The sequence below is a fragment of the Mus musculus genome, chromosome 15 (assembly GCF_000001635.26).
Source record: "Mus musculus strain C57BL/6J chromosome 15, GRCm38.p6 C57BL/6J".
Taxonomy (NCBI): Eukaryota; Metazoa; Chordata; class Mammalia; order Rodentia; family Muridae; genus Mus; species Mus musculus.
This window is the reverse complement of record NC_000081.6, coordinates 100,646,660-100,664,895: the sequence shown is the minus strand read 5'-3', so window position 1 is coordinate 100,664,895 and position 18,236 is coordinate 100,646,660. Positions and strand designations below refer to the sequence as shown.

Here is an 18,236-nt window from a genome sequence, read left to right as displayed (position 1 = left end):
CCAGCCTGGTCTACAGAGTGAATCTCAGGACAGACAGAGCCACGTTGTGAGAACCTGTCTCAAAACCGATCAGAAACAAAAGAAGAAGACACAGCAGGCAGCTAGAGATAGCAACTTACATACAGAGTCTCTGATTCCTCAATAGCTTTAAGACAGAAGTGTATGTATGTATGTATGTAGTCCTGGGCAGAAATACCTTATAGCTAGTCAGCAGAAAGGCCAAGGTATGCGTTGATGTGTGGTCACAGAGCCTTGATCTTAATCAGAGAGAGGTTGAGATGTGACAGGCATTGACCCGCTCCTCTCCCAAGAGGCTGCAGACACTTGTGTTCACACAAAGTGGTCCCCTGCACACTGCCATGTGATTCGGATTCCTTCATAATGAGATTCCACACCTGAAGGAGCCACGCCACACCCGCCCAGAAGGCTGCCCAGAAGGCTGCCCTGAGGCTGCACACACCCTGTTTTGCTCACCTGGCTGTGGGTCAGGCCTCCTCCTCTCCACACTCTTTATACCCCTCATCCAGGCGTGGCCCATGCACCGCCACCTTCCTATTAAACTGACCAAGTGGCCTTTGCTGGAGTCTGAGCTGTAATAAATTATCCGAGGAGGAGACAGAGACACGAACACAGAGAGTGAGACAGTAATGAGCGAGCAGTGAGGAGTGAGTGAGTGAACCTCATAGCCGGGATGAAGTAGACGGAGTTTGAGCCAGTGTTCATTTGTTTACATTCATCCTTCGCTTGCACAACAGACAAAATAGAGAAGTCACTAGGGAATTCCAGAAAGGGAATGGAGGCTGTAGCAACTAATAGTGGGGCTTGTTCACTTAAAATAAGCTATAGAGGAGGAACGTGGAAGCTACAGCTTAAGAAAGAGTCAAAGCAGCAGGCCTGCCTCCTTGCCAGAGTGTGCAGTGGGAATTCGGCTGGTACCCAATAGAGACTGTTACCTGGTGGACAAATTGGGGGGGAGCTAATAAAAGGGGGCAGGCAGATGAAAGAAGAACTGTTAGAAACATCGAAGCAGCATGGTCAAGACCTACAGCATCGAGAGAAGAAACCGCCCGGCCTGGGGCTGTGACAATGGAACCAGAGAGAATGGGGTGGTCTCCAGAGGGGACACCACAGTGGGAGTGGGTGAAGAAGGAGACTCAGAAATTGAAAGCAGCACTTACTATCCCGCCTTGGGCCTAGGGAATTGATATTGCCTCCTCCCAAGCTGCGCACACACTCGCCACATTACTCATGTGCAGGATGTATGTATGTGGGTGTATGTACACACATATACTGCCATATCACATGTGTGGAGGTCAGAGGTCAACTTTTGGGAGTCAGTTCTCTCCTTCCACCATGTGGGTTCCAAGGATCCACCTCAGATCAACTTGAGACTCGATGGCAAGTGCTTTAACCACTCCCCACCCCTCCCAGAGCATCTCAGCAGCCCCTCAGCCCTGTCTTCCTTACTCACGGCCGAGGGACCCCTCCGAGAGCAAACATGGGGGCTTTCCTGTGTTTTGCTCTGGCACTGAGACTGGGGTGGTGGTCAGCTCTCTGGTTTCTTAGCTGATGGAAGCTAAACATGGGTACCATTCATTCCCAGTTGGGCTTGGTGAACGTCATCGTATCAGAGTTTAAGGTTTTCCACAAGGCTTCCATGAGAAGAGCCCTGCTCACCTCGTCCACAGAGAAGGGCCTGTGACAGTGCCCAGGAGAGGGGCTTGTCCCTCAAGCAGAGAGTCCTGGCTCATGCTTTACCTTAGAAAGCCATGCATATTTTCTCAGTAGTCATGTCTCCATGCAATGCCCTCCTCTAGTCCCCTTTAAAAATCACTTTAGGAGCTTGGTGGTGGCCCGAACCTTTAACCCCAGCACTTGGGAGGCAAAGGAGGTGGAGCTTTCTGAGTTTGAGGCCAGCCTGGTCCACAGTGAGTTCCAGGACAGCCAGTGGCTACACAGAGAAACCCTACCTTAAAAAACAAACAAAAGTCCCTTTAAGGCTGGAGGTGGAGTTGCGGGAGAGTTGCGTTTGGGCTGTACAGGGCTCTGAGTTCAACCCTGCATCACACCAAACTGAGGAAGCACCTCAAGTACTGAGAGTCGGGGGTGGGGGTTGGGGGGGAGACTGAGTGAGAAGGAGCAGATTGATCCCCAGCTATCCCAGTTTGAAAAGAATCACGAAACATCCTTTTTGTTAGCAACCTGTTACCTTCCTGACTCTGGTGAGCTGGCGGGAACCCACCCAAGACCACCAGATCTGAGACGCGCGTATAACATGCTTCCTGTCTTTTTCCCCAGGTTCTGCAGAAATTGGGGAAAACCGTAGAAACCAAAGACGAGCGATTTGAACAAAGTGCCAGCAACTTCTACCAACAGCAGGTGACCTGGAGGGTGGGGGAGGTGTATGGAGGGGTTAGGGGCAGAGGGGGGGAAGTGTATGGGGAGGCTGAGGTTGGGGGAGAGGTGTGTGTGGGTGGGGGGGTGAGTACCAGAAGGTTCTAGAGAAGGCAGGCATTTTATCAGCCTGCTGCTTGCCCTTTTCTCTGAGAATCGAGAAGCAAAGGAACTTACTGACCCTTCCTGTGGCTGTGCCCCTTCAGTCCACCAGGGCTGGCTCTTCTCTTTCCGTGTACTGTAACCCTGGCGGCCAGGTAGGGTGGCTCAGTCGGTGTCACCTCAGCACAGAGACCGCTGAGGTTGTTTGTATTACACAAGCTATCTTCTCAGAGGAGTATCTCAGTGCCGCACAGTCCTGGCATTGCTGAGTCTCAGGCCAGGAACAAGGGATTTCTGGGCCTACCCCCAGGCAGCCATCTTGCAGCCCCTGCCCCTTTATTTATTTATTTCCCCCATAAAACATTTCCTCATGACTACAGATCAGAAAGTATAGTCGGAAAAAAATAAAAACAGGCGTGGATGTTCATGCTTATAGTCTCAGCATTGGGGAGGCTGAAGCAGGAAGGTCACAAGTTCAAGACCAGTCTGAGATACAAAAACTAAACAAAACAAGAAAATAAGGCTGGAGAGTAGGCTATATCCACTCTTGTTTCTTATCCTACAATGGTGATAACTGTGTTTGGCACCCATTTAACTGTGAAGCTTCTACAATGACTATTTTAGGGTTGTTTCTTCTTGGGGTAGGATTATGCAAAGTCTTCTTGGTTATTTGACTCTAGTACTTACTAGGTACCCCAGACTGGGTTCCGCTGTTCCTCAGGCTGGGTGGCTCTGCTCCTAACTGCTGATCCGTCTCTCCAGCCCCCTCACTGAACCTTGTTTGTTGAGAGCGCAGCTTGTCCACAGTCACCTACGTTTTCTCTGTTTTGTTGTTGTTCTTTTGGGTTTTTGTTGTAGGTTTTTTGTTTCATTTTGTTTTGTTTTGTTTTGTTTTGTTTGAAACAAAGCTTTTGTGTATAGCCCTGGCTGTCCTGGAACTCACTCTGTAGACCAGGCTGGCCTCAAACTCCAGAGATCCGCCTGCCTCTGCCTCCCGAGTGCTGGGATCAAAGGGACGCGCCTCTGCTGCCCGGCTTTTTGCTGGCTGTTGAATGTGTTGTGTTGCCTGCGTCTTCTGCAGATACATGCAGAGGTAGAAGCCTGATGAGATTGAGGTTTTCGTTTTTGTTTGGTAGCAGTAATGTTCATAGGCGCCACACCATGGCTGCTTGTCCCCTTTCACGTGTGACATGGATATCCCTGAGCCATCACTGGCCGACAGAATCAGCTGTTTATTTCTCAACATTTAAAACTATTCTTTTTGACAACTTCCCACATGTATGTAATGTATTTGGATCTTCTTCACCCCCCTTCCCGGTGAATGAGTTGTCACTCCCAGCTACCCAGCTCAATTTGAGGCCTTGCCACTTGCCAAGGTTCCTGAGTAATCTCCATAGCTTTGTTGTAGAGACGTGAAGTATCTCATGAAGCCCATGATGGCCTTGACCTCACCGTTTAGCTGAGGACAGCCTCAAAGGAAGGTCTGGTCCTCTTGCTTACACCTGGCTGGGAGTATAAGTGTGCACTGCCACAGCCAGTTAACATGGCTCTAGTCTCAAAGCCCGGGCTTCATGCACATGAGGCCCCTGCTCTCCGTGCCTCATCTGACTCTCTTTACAAGGTAGAAGGAGGTCTTTTTCCTCACAAAGCACTTCATTCTTTTTCCTGTAGTACTGACGCATGCTCAAGGTTCCTCGTTCACCTCCTGCTGTTCTGCCGAGTATCCTCTGTGCCTGTCTGTCTCTGTGTCTGTCTGGACCAAGTTCTGCAGAGCTAACTGCTGTGGTCAAGCCTCACAGAGAATGGTTCACTACCCCAGGGTGGTGGCTGTTGGCATAGGGGCGGGAAGAACTAGCTCAGGCTCTTTATGGCAATGCCAAGGGACTGGCAGAGGTTCAGATGGCAGGAGTGATGAGATCAGCAGATCCAGAGATAGAAATGGCCCTGCACTTCAGACGGGGAACTGAAGCCAGAGAAGCGAACTAACCTGCTAGCTGAGAATAGAGCCAAGTGCCTGACGACCAGACAGACAGACAGATAGACAGACAGACGTAAGAGCCTGGCTGTGAGCGTCTTGTCTGCCAGGGAAGACGGTCTGAGATGGCCTAGCCTAGGCATTTCAGGGGAAGATGGACAGGTCTGAGACATGAAACAGAGTCCAGTGCTGTCCCTCGTCCTGGAGCCCACCCCACCCTCGCCCCCTCCCTGACTACTCCCGAAGAACAGGGTTCAAAGGAAGACGGGCACGCGAAGCTGCACATGGTTCAGGGGGTGAGAGTGTAAAACTCTTGCAGAACACCCAACTTCTGCCTCCTGCACTCTTGTTGGGCAGCTCACCACAGGCTCCATCTAGACCTGCTGCCTGCATGTGAGTCCTGGGGAGGACACAGTCTGTCAGATACTCTGGAGCTGGACTTACAGGAAGGGCTCTGTGAACCGAACTCACAACGTCCTCTAAACGTCACACATTGTCCACTTGGTCTGACAGCTCTTACCAGTCATAGTGTTTTGAAACCAAATCGTCATGACAAAGTGAAAAGTTAAGTCCATATTGTTGACTTTCAAGAAAGAGAGTTAAATGTTCATTCATTTTTAAAAAAAGATTTGTTTTTATCTATGTGTATGTGTGTGTGTGTCTGTGAGGACACACTGGCATGTGCAGGTACCCAGGGGAAGATGTTGGATTTCTGAGGCTGAACTTAACAGTGGATGTGCTGGGAATTGAACTCTGGTTCTGGCAGGGTGCCTCTGGGTAAAGGTCCTGGCTGCTAAGCTCAGTGATGTAAAAATTCAAGCCCTAGAACCCATGCAGCAGGGAGAGCCCACGACTGGAGTTGTCCTCTGACCTCCTGTGCACACAGTTAGTCGATAGAATTCTCTCCCTCCCCTGCGCCCTTTTTGTCTTTTAATTTAAGAGTCACTAGGCTTTCTAGTAATGAGCAAGTCCACAGCAAGAATTTCCTGGTATACTGTGTAACATCTTCTAGGTTTCAAATACTCCGTTCCCAAGCTGGTCGGTCCACCCATGAGCTGACTGGCAGCATCCCTCAGTCCCTCCCACACCCCTGAGGTCAGGCTCCAAAACGCCCACATCTGGCCCTCCTCTTCCTCTCCACCCTGATCCTAGAAACTGAAGTTTACCCACATAGAGGGGAAGAGAATGGCGGTTGGGGGAGAACAGGCTATAACCAGTACACTGAGGAAGATGTCTGGGAGGCTTGTCCTCAAGTTGGTGTAGAAGAAAAGTTAGAGCCCTGGGCCAGTTAGGTGGTTGGTTGACTGGGGGCTGGCCAGGCAGGCTTGATACCCTGAGGTCAATTCTAGAACCAGTGTTTCAAAAAGCAATCCGGATGCAGTATAATCCCAGTGTCTCTGGCTCTTTCTGTCTCTCTGTCTCTCTGTGTCTCTGTCTCTGTCTCTCTCTGTCTCTCTCTCTCTCTCTCTCTCCACATACACACACACACACACACACACACACACACACACACACAGAGTCTATGACCCCAGCACTCCTAGGGTGAAGCGTCAGGAAGCTGCCTGAGCAGTGAGGAGGCAGGAACGGCAGGATCGACCTCGCCTCCGTGACGAGGAAGAAGAGAGCCAGCTCCCAAAAGTGACTCTCTGATCTCCACATGTGCGACATGCCCACACTCACACACACATTCACACACACATTCACACACACACATTCACACACACGGTGCTGGGGAGGCTCTCAACAGTGAGGAGCACTGGCTGCCCTTGCAGTGGACTGACTGGGTTTGGTTCCCAGCACCCACACAGGCGCTCACAACCACCTGTAACACCAGCACCAGCAGATCCAACACCTCCTTCTGGCCTCTGTGGACATAGGCAGTACACATACCTACAGACACGCAGAACACTAATGCACATAAAAAATATTTATAAGATCTCCTATACAGAACTGGAGAAATGGCTCAGAGGTTAAATTCACTGGCTGTTCTTCCAGAGGTCCTGAGTTCAATTCCCTGCACCTACATGGTGGCTCACAACTGTCTGTAATGGGATCCGATGTCCTCTTCTGGTGTGTCTGAAGAGAGTGGCAGTGTACTCACATACATGAAATAAATCTTTAAAATCAAAAAGGAAAGACCTCCTGTAGAGACGCTGAAGAGCCTCCTGACAGAGCTATTTGAGGTAGCTCTGGAATGCTGTGGCAGGAGGTCACTGGTCTCCATTTCCTGGAGGGACTTAAATACCAGGATAGAGCTGGAGAGATGGCTCAGTAGTTAAGAGTGTGTACCACTCTAACAAAGGACCCAACTTCAATTCCCAGCATCCCCCTCTGCTGGCTTGCAAACCTCCTGCCACTCCAGTGCTAGGTAGACCCAGCTCCTCTGGCCTCTCTGGGCACCTGCACTCAGGTTTGCACACACAGATAGAGACAGACAGACTGTTAAAAGAAGAAGAAGAAAGGAGAAGGAAGAGAATATCCACCATTTAGGAGGCTGAGGCAGGAGCATCGCTGCAAGTTCAAGGCAGCCTGGACTGAGAGGAAAGACTTTGTTATCAAACAGCAGCGAAGCAGAGCCTAGAAACAGATGTCAGAATTGCAGCTCACTCCTCAGGTTAGGATCCTGGTTCGGTGTGAGCAGAGTTCCACGCCTGTGTAGCGAGGGCATCCACCATCTCAATGCATATAGAGATCTTTGTCTGGCTTGCCTTCTTTTTAAGAAAGAGACAGATATGGGGGGACGGGAGAGAAGGAGGGAGGGATAGGAAGAAAGTCGGACACAAGACAGATATGAGGGGATGGACAGCAGGAGGCAGATGGGATGAATGCAGGAGAGCAGGAGATAGCTACAGAGCCTTGGAATAGAAGCCAGGAGCCAGGGACAGAGCAATGCAGGTGAAGGAAGACCACAAGGGAGGCAGGAAGAGTCTGTGTGGAGGTTTGGAGAAGAAAGGAGCCTGGTGGCAGGTGGCAGGAAGAACCACACAGGGAGCCACATACAGGGAGCTCATTCCAGGACTTGGGTACAGGCTCCTGTGTACTGGAAGAGACCAAGCAGAGGCAGAAGATACGCCCATGCCGCGGGGGCGTCCACACCCATGCAGTGGGAGCCTCCACTATCCTAACTCATACACTGATCCCAAAGAGACAACCTGCAGCTTGTCCGAGAAGGGCAGCTCTGGTCCCTGGGAACACCCGAGGAAATTCCGGGTGTGCATGGGCTCTGCTTTTGGCCTTCTTTCCAAGGCCGACCTCTGGAGCACCTTCCAAACAGATCTTATAAGTTATCAAAGCTGCTCTTCCCTTTCAGGCAGAAGGCCACAAGCTGTACAAGGACCTGAAGAACTTCCTTAGTGCAGTCAAAGGTGGGTGTATTCGGCCTGGAAGGACACACAGACACTCTGATACAGGGACTGAGCAGGCTGAGGTGAACCAGGCCCAGGGTCCTCACTGTTCAGCTGCCCTTGACCCCTGAAGCTCCATGGGCCTCAGAATGACTTCCTTCCCCAGCTCCACCCAGCTCCTCTTACTGAGAACCCATCCTTCTAGCCCGTCACTCGCGTGAGCGCATCTCCGGGTTTTGAGACACTTGATGGTAGCACTGAGTTCTCTCTTTTCAGTGATGCATGAAAGCTCAAAGAGAGTATCAGAGACCCTGCAGGAGGTCTACAGCAGCGACTGGGATGGGCATGAGGACCTGAAGGCCATTGTGGGGGTAAGGGCAAGACACAGCCATGGGATGTGCTCCCATGTCCCCTCAGCTGAGCTTCTCTGTCCTGGGAAACAGGGAACTGGGCCAAGTTCACTCCCTGTTTCAGAGCCTCAGTCTCTAACGATAGAAAGCAATTGCAGCTGGCTCTACCTTCCTCCCTCCCTGTAAGATCACAGAAACGTCTCCTTGAAGATGGGCTGGTTTTGAAGAGTAACCTCCCGTAGTTAGCTGTTCCCTGGCTCCTATGTACTCTGGGGCCCAGGGTCCTGCGCAGGCCTGAATGCAGTTCCTCGGAGTAGCACCCATCTCTCTTCTTTAAGTACGGTGCTTCAGATGAGTTCTCTGCAGAGAGAGTTGGGGGTACTCTGGTGCAGCCCTGTGGAGAAGTAGGGCACTCACTACCCTCTGCCTGGATCCCACAGAACAATGACCTCCTTTGGGAAGACTATGAAGAGAAACTGGCTGACCAGGCCTTGAGGACCATGGAGAATTATGTGTCGCAGTTCAGCGAGATTAAGGTAACTCAGGCTGCAGAGTGGGGCGATGTGGAAACAGTCCATGCTAGCTAGGAAACACGGTGGACAGTCCATGCTAGCTAGGAAACACGGTGGACAGTCCACACTAGCTAGGAAACACAGTGGACAGTCCACGCTAGTTAGGAAACATGGTGGACAGTCCACACTAGCTAGGAAACACGGTGGACAGCCCACACTAGCTAGGAAACACGGTGGACAGTCAAACACGGTGGACAGCCCACACTAGCTAGGAAACACGGTGGACAGTCCACACTAGCTAGGAAACATGGTGGACAGTCCACACTAGCTAGGAAACACGGTGGACAGCCCACACTAGCTAGGAAACACGGTGGACAGTCAAACATGGTGGACAGCCCACACTAGCTAGGAAACACGGTGGACAGTCCACACTAGCTAGGAAACATGGTGGACAGTCCACACTAGCTAGGAAACACGGTGGACAGCCCACACTAGCTAGGAAACACGGTAGACAGTCACACTAGCTAGGAAACACGGTGGACAGTCCACACTAGCTAGGAAACACGGTAGACAGTCACACTAGCTAGGAAACACGGTAGACAGTCACACTAGCTAGGAAACACGGTGGACAGTCCACACTAGCTAGGAAACACGGTGGACAGTCCACACTAGCTAGGAAACATGGTGGACAGCCTTGCTAGCTAGGAAGCACAGCAGGGCTAACATTGTAAGAAGCACCTGAGCCCGTGATTGGCCGTGAAGCTGGAAGAGGGTTTGACAAAAATGAGGACAGGAGGTGGAGTAAGGTTATGTTTGCACTTAGGTTTCAGGGAATCACACTTTGAGCTCAATTGATGAGTGAAGCAGATCCAACCAGGTCAAGCATCCCTCTCTTTATACTTTAAGGTTTATCTTTATTTTATTAAATGTGTGTGTATGTGTGTGAGTCGGACATGTCCATATGGGCACAGTGCCCCTGGAGATCAAAGATACTGGGTCCTTTGGAGCAGGAGTCACAGGTGGTTCTGAGCCAGCCTTACATGGGTGCTGGAAGCTAAACTAGAGTCCTCTGAAAGGGCAGAGTGCCTTCGTAGCTGCGGAGCCATCTCTCCAGCCTGAAAGCACCCATGCCTTTTCTTTAGAATCAGTTTTTGTTTTTGTTTGTTTGTTTGCTTTTAGACAGGATCTTGCTATGTCCTGCAGGCTGGCCTGAAACTTGCCACCCCCTTGCCTCAGCCTTCCAAGTGCTGAGATGACAGGTGTGTGTCACCACGCCTGGCTAGGACATCCCTTTTAGATGTGAGAAACAGCAGCTAGATCTAAAGATGTCCATTGCATAGAAGAAACTTAGAGGCTCAGAAACTTAATATGATCTTCAAACACTTGAGATTCTGTCAGGAGAAAAGAGCTCAGCCCATCCCGAACTGTCTGGAAAGCAGAATTAGAAGTAAAGACTATAATTATTTTAAAATATTTTTGTTATTTTTATGTGTATGCATCTCTGTGTGTGTGTGTGTGTGTGTGTGTGTGTGTGTGTGTGTGTGTGTGTTTACACCACAGAACAATAGTGTGATAAGAAGATAGCTTTTGGGAGGCAGCTCTCTCAGAGACCACATTGTCTCAGAGATGTGACTCAGGCTGTCAGGGTTGATGGCGCCCTGACCCTGACTTTGACCCCAACCCTCACCCCAACCCTGACCCTGAGTACCTTTCAACCTGACACATCTCTAGCCTCAGAATGTTTTTTTTTTTATTCAACTAAATTTATTAATCATCTACTGTTGTGTTGACTTTAGGTTAAGAGGAAGCTAACATATGGTTCCAAATTTATGTTAATGATTAAGCTTAACTTTTTTTTTTTTTTTTAAGATGTATTTATTTAATTTGAGTACACTGTAGCTGTCTTCAGACACTCCAGAAGAGGGCATCAGATCCCATTATACATGGTTGTGAGCCACCATGTGGTTGCTGGGATTTGAACTCAGGACCTCTAGAAGAGCAGTCAGTGCTCTTAACTGCTGAGTCATCTCTCCAGCCCTAAGCTTAACTTTTAAGCTTAAGTTTTCCAAAAATAAGATAAAATACACTCTGAGATAGTTTTCTGTTCTGTGCCCAAGCAGAAGTTGAATTACATTCCTGGTTTTTTTTTGTTTTGTTTTGTTTTTTAAAGATTTATTTATTATATGTAAGTACACTGTAGCTGTCTTCAGACACACCAGAAGAGGGCATCAGATCTCATTATGGATGGTTGTGAGCCACCATGTGGTTGCTGGAATTTGAACTCAGGATCTCTGGAAGAGCAATCAGTGCTCTTAACCCCTGAGCCATCTCTCCAGCCCTACATTCCTGTTTGTTTGTTTGTTTGTTTGTTTGTTTGTTTGTTTGTTTAGAGATGGTCTGGCTATGTAGCTGTCTTAGGGTTTCTGTTGCTGTGATGAGACACCACGACGGCAAAAGCAACTCGGGGAGGAAAGGGTTTATTTGGCTCATACTTCTACACCACAGTTCATCATCAAAGGAAATCAGGGCAGGAATTCACACAGGGCTGGAACCTGGAGGCAGGAGCTGTTGCAGAAGCCATGGAAGGGTGCTGCTTAGTGGCTTGCTCAACCTGCTTTCTTATAGAACCCAGAACTACCAGCCAAAGAATGGTACCACTCACAATGAGCTGGGCCCTCCCCCATCAATCACAATTAAGAAACTGCCCTATAGCCTGGTCTTATGTGGACTTTCTCTCAATTGGGGTTCCTCCTTTCAGATGAATCTAGCTTGTATCAAATTGTCCTAAAATTAGCCAGCAGAGTAGCCCAGGCTGGCCTGACTGCTTCTGCCTCCCAAGTGTTAGAATTAAAGTCCTGTGCTACCACATCAAGCATCCTCCTTTTTTAAAGTTTTTTAAAGTTTCATTTATTATGTGTGTGTGTGTGTGTGTGTGTGTGTGTGTGTGTGTGTGTGCGCACGCCACATGAGTGCAGGTGACTGCACCCTAGAAAAAGGTATCAGATATCCTAGAACTGGAGTTAGAGGTGGTTGTGAGCTACCTGGTGTGGGTGCTGGGAACGGAACCAGGTTCCTCTGCAAGAGCAGCCTGTGCTCTTACAAGCTGAGCCATCTCCCCAGGCCCTGGGTTACTTTCGATCCCGGACACCATGCAGTCCCGTGCTGAACAGTGAGGTAGCTATAAAGACAACCACAAAGATCTCTTCATTTCTGACAGAGGAGATGGACAGCAGGCGAGTTTGTTCTCCCCGTACAGCTTGTGGTTCTGAGGAAACTGCATAAACTTTCTCAGCTTACAACAGTCTCTGTGTGCTTAGAGCTCCTAGGGTACTTTATATTCAGCATCTGTCCTTAAAATAATAATTGTGTAGGCTACCAAGGTTCAAAAAGAGATGTCCCCCACCCTAGGCACAAGGCTAGTCAGTGGCAGATAGAGGACTAAAACCCAGAATCCTGACTTGCAGTTTAGTGGAATTCTCAAGGTTGCTTCCCTGGAAGCCAAACAAGTTTACAATAGGCTTGTAGGAAATTTTAACTCAGTACAGGTTTCTCTAGCTGAGAACCCCTGTTTTCCTGAGATCACGAGGGACCCTGGAGCTCAAGAGTTTATTAGAAGGTCAGTTTCGGTGGTAAAGTCCAAGAATCTGGTGTCTTTGCTTGGTCCTCTGTTACACACCCTGGCCACTGGAAAGCCTCATCTGCACCCTTTCTCACCACCCTGGTTAGGAGAGGATTGCCAAGCGGGGCCGGAAACTGGTAGACTACGATAGTGCCCGCCATCACCTGGAGGCCGTGCAGAATGCTAAGAAGAAGGATGACGCCAAGATGGCTAAGGTCAGAACAGTCAGACGGCCTCTCCCCTGCCCGGAGTGGACAGGCATCTGGGCTAAGACAAGTCCAGGAACTATGGGCTTCTGGGTCGTCTTCCCCTGTAACAGTAAGGGCAGCCCACATCCTGCAGCTGAGGAGGAGGAGGAGGAGGACATGAGTCTGGACAGGGGGAGGAGACAGGGAGAGGGTGGAGGAGGGTCTGGGCAGGAGGGTGAGTCTGGGCAGGAGGATGAAGGAGGGTGAGGGCAGGAGGGTGGAGGAGGAGGGTCTGGGCAGGAGGGAGGAGGAGGGTCTGGGCAAGAGGGTGGAGGAGCAGCCTCCAGCCCCTTGTTCTATCATCTAGGCAGAAGAAGACTTCAGCAAGGCCCAGATTGTATTTGAAGATCTGAACCAGGAACTCCTGGAGGAGTTGCCTATTCTTTATAACAGGTGATGACTGACAACTCAAGACTGGCAAGCTGCTTAGGCCAGCAGATCCCAGAGCCACCTGATGGTGCAGATCTGGGACCTCGTGGAATGAACCTCCGGCCTGCAGAGGCGTGTGTGATTAGCAAGCATCCTTATCTCGCTAGACTCGTGACACAGATCACTGTCCCTGCCCCACCAGCTTTTCAGGTTTGAGGCTCAGGTGTTGGTTGGGTCAGGAAAGTGCTCTGTCATCCGCAGAGGGTGTGCCTTCCTGGTAGACAGGCTAGATTTATTTTGCACAGTGGAAGAGAAACTTCATTTGCGTCTTATTTCTATCGCACCAAGTGTGCTTTAATACGGTTGCAGCAGGTACTGTACTGCATGCTTTTTTCCTTCTATAGCTGTTCTAGAGGCTAGCCATGTAGCCCAGGCTGGCTTTAGCTGTTCGATCATCCCACCTGGACCTCCCAGGCGCCGGGATTACAGGCATGACAACATGCTAAGTTATGATGACAACATGCTAAGTTATGATGACAACAGCTAAGTTATGATGATTTAGGTCTTTATTGACTACATTTTGCGTCTCCAAATCTAAACAGAATGGAAAAACATAGTTTCTTTCAGTGTGTTATGGGTAGCCCACCAAAGATGACCGCCCAGACATAGTTTTAGCCAACTGAAAGCCTTTATTTCAGCCAACTGGGACCACAGCCAAGTATTTGGGGACCCAGGGGTAGCCATGAGCATTCAGAATATGGAGTTTTGAAGGCAGAAACCATGTTCTGGACTCTTTTTTTTTTTTTCCTTTTTTGATTCTTTTTTGAGACAGGGTTTCTCGGTGTAGCCCTGGCTGGCCTGTAACTCACTCTGTAGACCAGGCTGGCCTCGAACTCAGAAATCTGCCTGCTTCTGCCTCCTGAGTACTGGGATTAAAGGCATGAGCCACCACTGGCCGGCATGTTCTGGCCTCTTGATCAGCAGGTGAAGCAACCAGTTTACAGAAGCCAAGCTATGCGGCGGTTAGCTGCAGGGATTCCACACAGACAGGCTAAGATATGTTGGCTAGGACATCCTGAGCTCTGGTCCTAGACTAGAGTCGGGTAGTTTCCCACAGGATTCTCCATCAGGATCAGACTCCAGTTAGACCTGAAATGGTCTCAGCAAGAGTACAAGGTGCCAGAACCTCTGTGTTGCTTGCCCTGTTACAAATACAAACTTTCTGGTTTGCTTATAGGAGAATTCTGATGCAATATATATACATAGAGGTTGTGTATTGATGAAAGGAAAGAATGGCTATTTATTATACTAAATATAATTATGTGGCCATATATTTTTATAGCTCTTTTAAAAATTCCGCAAGCCGCTTCTATATTAATATCTCAAAAGCTCAAAACTGGTAACTTGAGTCTCACTATGTAGCCCTGGTTGTCTTTGAACTCATAGATACCACTTGCCTCTGCCTCCCAAGAGCTAGCCTGTGCTGCCACACCCAGCCAGATAACTTTGAAACTAGAATTAATCTAAATGTCAGTGTCAGCCTGGGCTAACTTGTCTCCCCTCAGCTCTCTGCCCTCCTGGCCCAGCTGACCTGAATCAGATTCCAGAACGTCCTCGTCCCAGATGGCAGCCGCCGTTCTCCGGAGAGCCCTGGTGGCTAGCCAGGCTCCCTACCACCCTCACGTGTGCTTGTGTCTTTCCTTGTAGTCGTATTGGCTGCTATGTGACTGTCTTCCAAAACATTTCCAACCTGAGAGACGTCTTCTACAGGGAGATGAGCAAGGTGAGAAACACTGGCCAACTGAGGCGCCTCAGTGGACTCTCTAGTGAATCCATGGTCGGCCTCACTTTGACAATGTCTGTAGAGACTCCTTGGGAACAGAGTCTGGCTTTTGTCCCCTGATGAGATGACAGCCCTTGCCTGATTGTGCTGTGTGCTGTTAGATGTACATCTGTGCACTCTCTGAGGGCCCTGTCCATCTCCTTTAACTGACTGAGCAGAAGCACCTAAACCCAGGCCCCAGCATGAATGAGGAGGCGGGGCCTACGGAAGGGAAGCCTCTGGCTGTTGCTAGAGTCAGGAGGGTGGCACGCACTCACTCACACATCTCACACACACACACACACACACACACACACACACACACACACGCATTGCAAGTCATGTTTCAGGTGGAGTGGGGACCAGTGTCCCTGACAGGCAGCCATAGACTGTGACCTTGTGAAGGTGTTTTCTGCTGTGACATTATAGGATTCTAAGCTGCTTCCACATTACATTCACAGACAGACACAGATCCCTCCACAGTGCACTGCTAACTTAGGATCTGCTTGATGTTAGCACACTGTCATCCCCTGGGTCACCTGAGAAAAGAAAAGGGACGCCCTCCGGTCAAAACCTGACCTGAGGGTGACCCTGCTGTGAGAGAGAGCTATCCTGAGAGAGAGATCCTGCCCGCAGAAAGACCTTGCCCTGAGAAAGATCTTTTCCTGAGGGAAAGGCCTCCCTGAAGGAGACCCTACCCTAAGAGAGAGCTGCCTTGAGAGACTCTGCCCTGAGGGAGACCCTACCCTGAGGGAGACCCTACCCTGAGAAGAGACCCTGCCCTGAGAGAGACCCTGCCCTGAGGGAAACCCTACCCTGAGAGAGACCCTGCCCTGAGTGAGCTACCTTGAGGGAGGGGGGGGGGGGGAGGAAGGGAACAATGGACCAAGGAGTAAAAGAGCAGGGTGGGCCAGAGGAGGTTTTGATTGGGAAAGCTGACTGGGAAGGAAATGGCCAGGGCTCTCTAACTAACCTGTCCTCTTTCTTCCTGGCTCTAGTTGAACCACAATCTCTACGAAGTGATGAGCAAACTGGAGAAACAACATTCCAACAAAGTCTTTGTGGTGAAGGGCCTGTCAAGGTGAGCGCCTGCGACCCCGCCTCACATGTGCATCACGTCACTGGTGTGCCTTGCATGTGCCGACACACGCGGTGTCTCCATCCCTACCCACACACCAGCGCTTGCCATGTGCTCTTGCTCATGGCTGTTTGGTGTCTTGTCAGGTAGTTCAGGCATGACTATAGATAAAGAATTTAGACAAGTCATGTACACCCAGCAGCCAGACTGAGGCGGCAGGCTGCTGTAATCAGGCACAGGGGCACATGCCTTTCACTCGGGAGCCTAAGCCAAAATAGTCATAAATCTGAGACCAGCCATGCCTCAGTGACACAGAGAGTTTCAGGCTAGCCTGTGCTACAGAGTGAGAGCTGTCATGGAGGAAGGAGTTGGAAAGAGAAGAGCTACTACAAACACAGCTGAAGCTCCCAGTGCCCCACTCCCACTCACTCTGTGCCCACCTCCGCTGAGGGTGTCCCTGTCTCAAGTGCAGGGCTTGCACATCCTATGCAAGTCCTGTTTTTATTCCATACATATGTTCATCCACAGAAGATACTGTTTTATAGATATATTCATATATTCATATGTTCATCCACAGAAGATACTGTTTTATAGATATATTCATATATTCATATGTTCATCCACAGAGGATACTGTTTTATAGATATATTCATATATTCATATGTTCATCCACAGAGGATACTGTTTTATAGATATATTCATATATTCATATGTTCATCCACAGAAGATACTGTTTTATAGATATATTCATATATTCATATGTTCATCCACAGAAGATACTGTTTTATAGATATATTCATATATTCATATGTTCATCCACAGAGGATACTGTTTTATAGATATATTCATATATTCATATGTTCATCCACAGAGGATACTGTTTTATAGATATATTCATATATTCATATGTTCATCCACAGAGGATACTGTTTTATAGATATATTCATATATTCATATGTTCATCCACAGAGGATACTGTTTTATAGATATATTCATATATTCATATGTTCATCCACAGAAGATACTGTTTTATAGATATATTCATATATTCATATGTTCATCCACAGAAGATACTGTTTTATAGATATATTCATATATTCATATGTTCATCCACAGAGGATACTGTTTTATAGATATATTCATATATTCATATGTTCATCCACAGAGGATACTGTTTTATAGATATATTCATATATTCATATGTTCATCCACAGAGGATACTGTTTTATAGATATATTCATATATTCATATGTTCATCCACAGAGGATACTGTTTTATAGATATATTCATATATTCATATGTTCATCCACAGAAGATACTGTTTTATAGATATATTCATATATTCATATGTTCATCCACAGAAGATACTGTTTTATAGATATATTCATATATTCATATGTTCATCCACAGAGGATACTGTTTTATAGATATATTCATATATTCATATGTTCATCCACAGAAGATACTGTTTTATAGATATATTCATATATTCATATGTTCATCCACAGAGGATACTGTTTTATAGATATATTCATATATTCATATGTTCATCCACAGAAGATACTGTTTTATAGATATATTCATATATTCATATGTTCATCCACAGAGGATACTGTTTTATAGATATATTCATATATTCATATGTTCATCCACAGAGGATACTGTTTTATAGATATATTCATATATTCATATGTTCATCCACAGAGGATACTGTTTTATAGATATATTCATATATTCATATGTTCATCCACAGAGGATACTGTTTTATAGATATATTCATATATTCATATGTTCATCCACAGAGGATACTGTTTTATAGATATATTCATATATTCATATGTTCATCCACAGAGGATACTGTTTTATAGATATATTCATATATTCATATGTTCATCCACAGAGGATACTGTTTTATAGATATATTCATATATTCATATGTTCATCCACAGAAGATACTGTTTTATAGATTTTTAAATTTTTTTTTACTGCATTTGTTTTGTGTGTGTGTAGGAGGGGGTATGTGGGGGAAGAGTGAGAACCACAGAGGCACATGTGGAGGTCAAAGGACAACTCAAGGAAGCTGGTTCTCTCTAACCCATGAGACCTGGGATCCTCTCAGTTCATCTGGCTGGACAGCAAGAGCCTTTAGCCCCAGAGTCATCCTACCAGCCCCTTCTTTTAAAACTTTATGTAAAATGGACTCATACTGCCTATATTTTTCTCCAGATTTTTGAGATGGGAGGCTCAGAGTAATTTTGAATTCCCAGGCCTCGCTAGTCCTCTTCACTGAGTCTCTCAGGTCCTGGACTGCCGCACATCCTCTTTTGTGCCCCTGGCATCCTTTGAGATGTTTATCCAGTTATTCATGTCGCTGGTGTGGCTCTCGCAACTCCGTCTGATACCACCATGTATGCTCATGAGAG

General features: G+C 48.0%; 1 protein-coding gene and 1 non-coding gene across 4 annotated transcripts in view; both read left to right on the top strand.

Annotated features, from left to right (window-relative positions):
- Bin2 (bridging integrator 2) overlaps positions 1–18,236 on the top strand; it is a 28,422-nt gene that overhangs the window by 4,608 nt on the left and 5,578 nt on the right. For 2 of the 3 annotated variants that reach the window (NM_001368666.1, NM_001270537.2), the window contains exons 2-9: positions 2,299–2,379; positions 7,782–7,836; positions 8,092–8,186; positions 8,606–8,701; positions 12,404–12,511; positions 12,852–12,937; positions 14,621–14,696; positions 15,734–15,816. In NM_001368666.1, coding sequence (NP_001355595.1) covers positions 2,299–2,379; positions 7,782–7,836; positions 8,092–8,186; positions 8,606–8,701; positions 12,404–12,511; positions 12,852–12,937; positions 14,621–14,696; positions 15,734–15,816 — 680 coding nt within the window. The other variant, XM_006521281.2, reaches the window with a different exon arrangement.
- On the top strand, positions 15,667–15,733 carry Mir6961 (microRNA 6961). The gene has a single exon (NR_105926.1). It is a non-coding gene; the product is annotated as a microRNA 6961 (primary transcript).